Source organism: Lycium ferocissimum, chromosome 6 (genome assembly GCF_029784015.1).
Source record: "Lycium ferocissimum isolate CSIRO_LF1 chromosome 6, AGI_CSIRO_Lferr_CH_V1, whole genome shotgun sequence".
Taxonomy (NCBI): domain Eukaryota; kingdom Viridiplantae; phylum Streptophyta; class Magnoliopsida; order Solanales; family Solanaceae; genus Lycium; species Lycium ferocissimum.
The window spans coordinates 68648288-68655558 of NC_081347.1; the positions used below are offsets into that span (position 1 = coordinate 68648288).

Below are 7271 nucleotides of genomic sequence, written 5' to 3' on the forward strand. Positions count from 1 at the left end.
TATTTTCACGTAAGAACTCCAAAAGCCAATAAGTGTTTAATTTGTATTTACACTAATATATTGCATGGTTAAAAAACAACTAGTATTGTGTTCGAAAAATGTTCAGTTTGGTAGATTTTAAATAGTCCTTTAAATATACTCTTAAGTATTTTGGTCCTCTAAGGTTGTCAAAATTGAGCATTTTTGGTCTCCGACAAGAATTTAACCAGAAAACACTAGGAAAGTCCTGTCAATCAGAAACTGCAACAGATAATAAAAATAGACCAAAAACCCCACAAAAAAACTGTACTCCAAAAATAGAAAAAAGTAGCAAAAACCCCACCTCCAAAATTATTTTCCATCAAAGCAAAAATTTCACAGTTCTCGTTATCTGATGAAGAGAAAAGTGCTCATTTTTTTTATTTTTTTTATAAATATAATGGACCAAAACTGCTCAAAAGTATGTTTAAGAGACTATTTTAGGCCTACCTCTAAAGATAAAAGGACCATTTCTGTCATTTCTTGGCAAAATATCAAAAATATATAAGGAGATATATGCAATTAGTGGCTGAGACTGTTTACTTTAATTGCTGCACTTTTTACTTCAAGAGAATCCTGGCCTGACCACTTTTCAAGAGTCAACTTAATAAAATTTTCCATTTGAGGAAGTAACTTATCCTTAAGTGCCTCCACACCAAAATGATTAAGAGTCAAATGCCTTGTATATTTTCTTGAAGAATGAGTATTTTGTTCAAATACTTCAGCAAAAGTGTCCAATGACCATGTCTCCACCAATTTTCCATCTTGTTTAAGAATGAAATTGTTGAATTCAGGATCTGCACTTATAATCACTGGCCTCCCTGCTACATTTGTCTTAAACATCTGTCCATATCTGAAATGATTAAGTAGAAATATAATTTGTCATGAACTACTTCAATACAATAACAATTAACATATTATTTGGATCATCATGTTTGAATTTTTTTTATTTTTTTTTTAAATAAAATTTGCCGTCTTAAACGTTCGCTGCCAGTTAGCGAGTTTAGGAAAAGGCATTTTAGCACTCTCAAGCGTTTGAAATTAATTAAATAAAGAGTTTAAGTCATATAGGCTTACAACATAAGGAATTGTTTATGCTATTTATTGGATTTTTATTTATACATACTGAAAATGTAATGATTTTTTACTTCGTCGGCATAATTTAACTTGTTATAGTACCAGGTGATTTCCCATTTATTTTAGTTAGAAATAGATGTTTATTTATTAAATAGAGTTACCTATATTTATGTAAATATTATATTTCCTTCTATCAATTTATGTGACGCATTTTTTTTTAGTCTGTTAAAAAAAAATGTCACATTTCTAAATTCGAAAATAATTAACTTTACGTTTCTCATTTTACACCTTAACGAATCTTCTATGGCAAAATGTTATGATATGTTAAAATTAAAAATTTCCAAAAGTTTTACGCAAATCTTATGACTTGTTTAAGATACACAAGTTTGAAGCCTTTATTTCTTTCTTAATTTGTGCTTATTCAAATTATGACGCATAACTTGGAAGATATGGAGTATTACCCCTAAGTAACCTGATTGTGTAAATGTTTCTTGCACTATCAGTATGTTGAACATAAACTTATGTTTATTACCTTTAAGTAACCTGATTGCGTAAATACTTTGTTACACTACTAGTACATGTATAGAGCTTTTAACCGAACAATAAAAATAGGGAGCATGATCTACAAGTCTTTAACACCTTGAAGTGGAGAATACTTACCTTTTAATTCTATTTTTCAAGAATGGAGGAAGGTCTAATGAGTGACTTGGAAGGATCAATTGAAGAGTTTCCCCAATGAGAGGGAATCCCATGGAACCTGGAGGAAGAACACCATTGCATTTTGGATTTCTCCATCTATAAATCCATCGAGTAAGATAAATAGTTAAAAGTGTTACCACAAAATACCCAACTCCCAACAAATTTTTCTTTCTTATTTCTTCTAGGAAGGAGGTGAATATAGTGTCCATCGTCATCAAATTTTACTACAGTGAACTTGAATCTGCTTAAAGAACGAGAAATAAAAGAGATAGAAAGGAAGTTTTTCACTATCTAATCAATCTTGTATATTGCAATATATAGGCCATGGGTTGCTCCAAAAGATACTTCACAATAGCATGTAAAGACAAAATTTGTGGTGATTACTCCATAGATTTTATAAAATAAATTGTTGTTATGTTGACAGCAAGAGGTAAAAAACAGTTTGGAGCATTCAGAATGGAAGAAAACGACATTGGATCGCATCTAAACTTGTTTTCTTTTTAGCCAACAAATAATAGGCTTATTCCTTCTTTCATATGCTGGAATTTTATTTTGTCACCATACATGATTATTCAATATCCTGAATCCATTGGTTCCATAAATCTGAATTCATGTCACATAAATCTCATTAAAGAAAAAGCGTTCCTTATCAAAAAAAATTCCATTCCTCGAACTCAAGACCTTTGAGGAAATTTCAACTTTAAACAAGATGGATGAAAATTTTACCACTTACATAAAGGTAAGACTAGTTTAATCATTTGAGTTTTCAAATGACATTAAATTTTTCAAAATTTATATGCTAAATACTTATTTTAAACTGCATATTATGGATCTTTATAAAGCAAGTTTTCGCGCACAAACATGCATGTGTTCCGACTAAAAATGCTGTATATGGTTGATGTTATTATCTCATGACATACAAATGGATATGTAGCTGAAACAGATACTATAAATCAAACTAATTGATAAGCTGATAGAAAGAAGATTGATCATGTTACTTATGCACTACCCTTTGATTGTGGACAAAATTAATGTTATTATAATAGACTTTGTTGTTATGTAGTGATTGTATTATCAATTTCTAGTGAGTCTTGTGATAGACCTAAGGTCTGATTAAGACTCGGTAATGACACATAAACTATGGTTTAAAGTAATCGTTAATTGCGATCATGCGACTTAGACGTAGATTGCGCGCTAGAATGGCAGGTCCATTATACAGAGAAAATTTTGTCGAAATTCGAAAAAGGTGTTTTCACACCGACATTCCGTGGAAATTTGTGCTATAAAACATGATTTTCCTACCTCATTCCCATCGAACCAGTTCATTGGGAAAACGCATGGTGGAAAACAGGTTCCTATTGAAACGCTAGGAAACTTCATAATTTTTCCGTGTGAAAACACTGCTATTTAGGTTTTTCCCGCCGATATTCAGTGGGAAATAGCCACGAAACATTTTTCAGTGAAAAATTTAGTGCGAAAATAGAGGATTTTCGGTAGTGAGAGAACTAATTGGAAAAAATCAAATGCTAATTGAATAGAACTGTAACAAACCAACTACTATGAATCTATGATAGTTCAGAAATAATCTGTTGTTGAGTGAGAAGCAGCAACAACCTTGAAACCATTTCGCGGAACTGAAGACCCGGAGAAGGTTGCCAAGAAAGTTGATTCCCTTGCCAATCCGATATGATACCTCCAGCACCCTCCAGTATAGGAACTAACCCGAGAAGACCATAAGGCTCGACAGCACAATCGAAGACTACTTGCAACATACTGGCAGCTGACCCAGAGTAAGCAATGCAGTTTCCGTCGAAGAAAGTTTCTCCCACCTTGTACGCCAATACGTGTATTTGGCATCTCTATTGTAATCGGGGTCCTTGATATCAACATATGCTTGCTATAGATGTACTCCGACAATGAAAAGCAGAGATTAATAAGATGAAAGACTAAAAAAGGCTAAACATTGGTAGTAGCATTTTGTCTTAAACAGGCTGTATAATCACACCATGAATGATGTTTCATTTTGTTAGTGAAACTCACAATGAGTACTTAACTTGGGAAAAAAAAAAAGAGTACTTAACTAGCTTTCTCTACACATCCAGCCTACTTCATGAACAAAAAAACCATAGAACTAATTGGAAAAAGATAATACTTGAATAGAACTGTAACTAATCAAACTACTATGATAGTTCAGAAATAATCTGTTGGTGAGTTGTCAAATCAGAAGCAGCAACAACCTTGAAACCATCTCGCGGAATGGAAGACCCCGGAGAAGGCTGCCAAGAAAGTTGATTCCCTTGCCAATCAGTTATGATTCCTCCAGCACCCTCCACAATAGGAACTAATCCAAGAAGACCATAGGGCTCGACAGCACAATCGACAACGACTTGCAACATACCAGCAGCTAACTCAGAGTAAGCAATGCAGTTGCCGTTGAAGAAAGTTTCTCCAACCTTGTATGCCAACCTGTTGTACGCGTATTTGGCTTCTTTGTTGTAACCAGGGTCCTTGATGTCAACATATGCTTGCTCTAGGTGTTCACTTGCTCGTGTCCTCACAAGGTCTCCGTTTCTAGTAGTCTTTCCCCTCCTTCCAACGGTTTTGATCCCTGTAATGGGATTATTAATGCAACCAATTACCGGTTTACCATTGTGAACTACAGCTATCGACATGCCAAATGTAGGCAAGAGCCGCTCTTCTACACCATTAGTAAGGTCGAAAACCCAAACAAACTCGGGAACTGTGGTCCCACTGCAATTGCTCCATCCAACTTGTTTCCCACACACAGCGTGGCAAGGGAAATCTTTTAGGATAAGTGAGATCATAGCCTTCTCTGCTTCAGAAGCAATATTTGTCCATGATGGAATGTTAGTAGCATCGGGAACCTTGAAGACATTGCCCCGAGCCAAATAGTGCTTTAAAATGATTTCTCCAGCAGCATCAACCGCCTTGTTGGCAATGTCAACAAGACGATCGAGTTCAAGGTCACCAACGGGCAAAGATTCTTTTGAATCTGTCAACATGTTGTTTCTATCGACCAAAGAGTAGAGATATGCAGAGACAACTCAAGCCCTGCAAGTATTTTAGACACATTGACATCAATACATTGTACAAATATCCATACAAAATTATCTCTCCTATGAATTAGATACCAGATTAAAATAAAGACCTAAAACAACTTAACTCATAACAAAGACTTAAGCAGACTCATAATCAGATTAGGGGTGTGTTTGATAGGGAGGACAGAAAATGTTTTCCAATTTTTCCATGTTTGGTTGGTCAAAATGTTTTGGAAAGCATTTTCTCTAAATAAGTTACTTAAAAATGAGAAAAATGACTTCTCAACACCCTACTTCCGTAATGGACGCAGGACAGGTTCCATAAGTGACATTCCAAGTTCATTGTCTCCTCCCCAGTCCCCACCCACCCACCTAACGTCTCTAACCCCACCCCCCAACAGCCCTGAACCCCCACTCCCCAACCCATCCCATCCAACTCCCATAGCGTTTTGCTAGATTACACATAAATGCTCGCTTACTTACCGAATGATAGAAAATAAATAAGAAACCTACTTATTTTTCAAGAAAACATTTTCCTTCATACCAAATACACCCTACGCGAACTCATAATTTACCAAGTCAAATAAGACCAACTAAATTAAACAAATTATGTAACTCATAACAAAGACTTAAACAGGCCGTAATCAGATTAAATGAACTCGTAATTGACTAAGTCAATAAAAACCCAACTAAATTGAACAAATTAACTCATACGTAACAAAGACTTAAACAGACTCATAATCAGATTAAGTGAACTCATAATTCAACAAGTCAAATAAAACCAGCAAAATTAAACAAATAAATTCATAACAAAGACTTAAACAGACTCATAATCAGGTTAAGTGAACTCATAATTCACTAAGTCAAAATAAAACCAACGAAATTAAACAAATAAACTCATAATAAGACTTAACAGACTCATAATCAAATTAAGTGAAATCATACTTAACAAACTCAAATAAAACCAACAAAATTAAACAAATTAACTCATAACAAAGACTTAAACAGACTCAAAATGAGATTAAGCGAACTCATAGTTCACTAAGTCAATAAAACCAACTAACTTAAACAAAAACAAAATTAACTCATAATCAAATTAAGTGAACTCATAATTCACCAAGTCAAATAAAACCAGTTAAACAAACTAAATCATCATAAAGACTTAAACAGACTCAAAATCAAATTAAGTGAACTCATAATTCACTAAGGCACCCAAGAGTGAGTGTGGCTTAGTGATTAATGAAGTGAGTTAAGAACCATGAGGTCTCAGGTTCAAATCACAGCGGAGACAAAAACACTATGTGATTTTTCCCCATCTATCTAAGCGTTGGTGGACAGAGTTACCTGGTACCTCTTGCTAGTAGGAGGTACCTAGGTATTTTGTGGAATTAGTCGAGGCGCGCGCAAGGTGGCCTGGACACCACAGTTGTAAAAATTAAAAACAATTAACTCATAATCAGGTTAAGTGAATTCATAATTCACTAAGGCAAATAAAATCAACTAATTCATAGTTGTCATGTACTTTTGGAATTTTCCAAAAACAAATTTCACTCCCAAACGACTAACTTAGCTTTTCATTAAGTAACTGAAATTTTTTTATTGAAAAATTATGCATTCAATTAAAACCCCCTGTTTCCCTTAAGATTAAATTCAACCAATTAAACCCATATCACACTTCACCCAAAGTTGAAGAAAAATAAATTACAAAATCAAATTAAATTAAACGAGGAAGAATAATAAATCAATAAATACAAAAAAAGAGGAGGAGGAATAAAGAGACTTACGGTGACAAAAGAGAAAGGGTTTTGACGGAGAGTTCTTCAGAAATTAACTGTATAGCCAGAATTATTATAGGAGTATTTAAATAAAGTTACTTAATGAATATCCTTTTCTTATGTGGTTTAGGAAAAAAGAAAGAGGGAAATCCGTGGTAAAGTTTTACTAATGGGATTTCTCCTAAAAGAAAAAGGAATTATATGGTAATTTGATTTATTTTCATAAAAATTTTGGTAGTACTACTATGCTATTGCACTATTATATATAGGAGTATTATATATGCATCAAATTTTAGTTAATTTATTCTTAAGAAATAACACTAAGCAACTAGATTATTACTTGTATGGATCCTAACAACGATTTTAAGAAAAGTTATAAGTATTAGGGGACCCGTTTAGCCCTGAGAATGTTAGTTCATTTTTTCCACTTTATTGAAAATCAACGTTTGGCCATTAATTCCGAATACAACTTCATGTTGTATTTGAAATTTGAAAAACACCTAAAATCCTGTTTTTACTTTCAGTTGCTCAGTACATTCAAATAACCAAATATTATTTGCAAAAGTTATAACCAAACACAACTCTATCTTCAACTCCAACTTCAAAATTTCAAATAAAGTGAAGAGATATTTGATTTTCATGG

The 7271-nt window shown here is 33.5% G+C and overlaps 2 protein-coding genes across 2 annotated transcripts; both read right to left on the reverse strand.

Annotated features, from left to right (window-relative positions):
- Nucleotides 1-201: 201 nt before the first annotated feature.
- LOC132061588 (cucurbitadienol 11-hydroxylase-like) lies at nt 202-3566 on the reverse strand. The gene is made up of 4 exons (XM_059454366.1): nt 3409-3566; nt 1756-1890; nt 562-871; nt 202-240 (listed from the first exon to the last, which is right to left on the reverse strand). Exons 1-4 carry the CDS (start codon nt 3564-3566, stop codon nt 202-204), a joined length of 642 nt encoding a protein of 213 aa, XP_059310349.1.
- A 191-nt stretch (nt 3567-3757) lies between these two features.
- Nucleotides 3758-6849, reverse strand: LOC132060193 (bifunctional phosphatase IMPL2, chloroplastic-like). The gene is made up of 2 exons (XM_059453106.1): nt 6638-6849; nt 3758-4866 (listed from the first exon to the last, which is right to left on the reverse strand). Exon 2 carries the CDS (start codon nt 4815-4817, stop codon nt 3975-3977), a length of 843 nt encoding a protein of 280 aa, XP_059309089.1. The 5' UTR covers nt 4818-4866; nt 6638-6849; the 3' UTR covers nt 3758-3974.
- Between the last annotated feature and the right edge of the window lie 422 nt (nt 6850-7271).

What these genes read in the sequence shown, in the direction of transcription:
- LOC132061588 (XM_059454366.1), bottom strand. Translation starts at nt 3,566, where the DNA reads ATGTTGCAAGTAGTCTTCGATTGTGCTGTCGAGCCTTATGGTCTTCTC. An exon ending in TTCCGCGAAATGGTTTCAAG is followed by an intron (nt 1,891 to 3,408) that starts GTTGTTGCTGCT and finishes ATGGATTTATAG; the next exon opens with ATGGAGAAATCCAAAATGCA. An exon ending in TTGAAAAATAGAATTAAAAG is followed by an intron (nt 872 to 1,755) that starts GTAAGTATTCTC and finishes TAATCATTTCAG; the next exon opens with ATATGGACAGATGTTTAAGA.
- LOC132060193 (XM_059453106.1), bottom strand. Translation starts at nt 4,817, where the DNA reads ATGTTGACAGATTCAAAAGAATCTTTGCCCGTTGGTGACCTTGAACTC.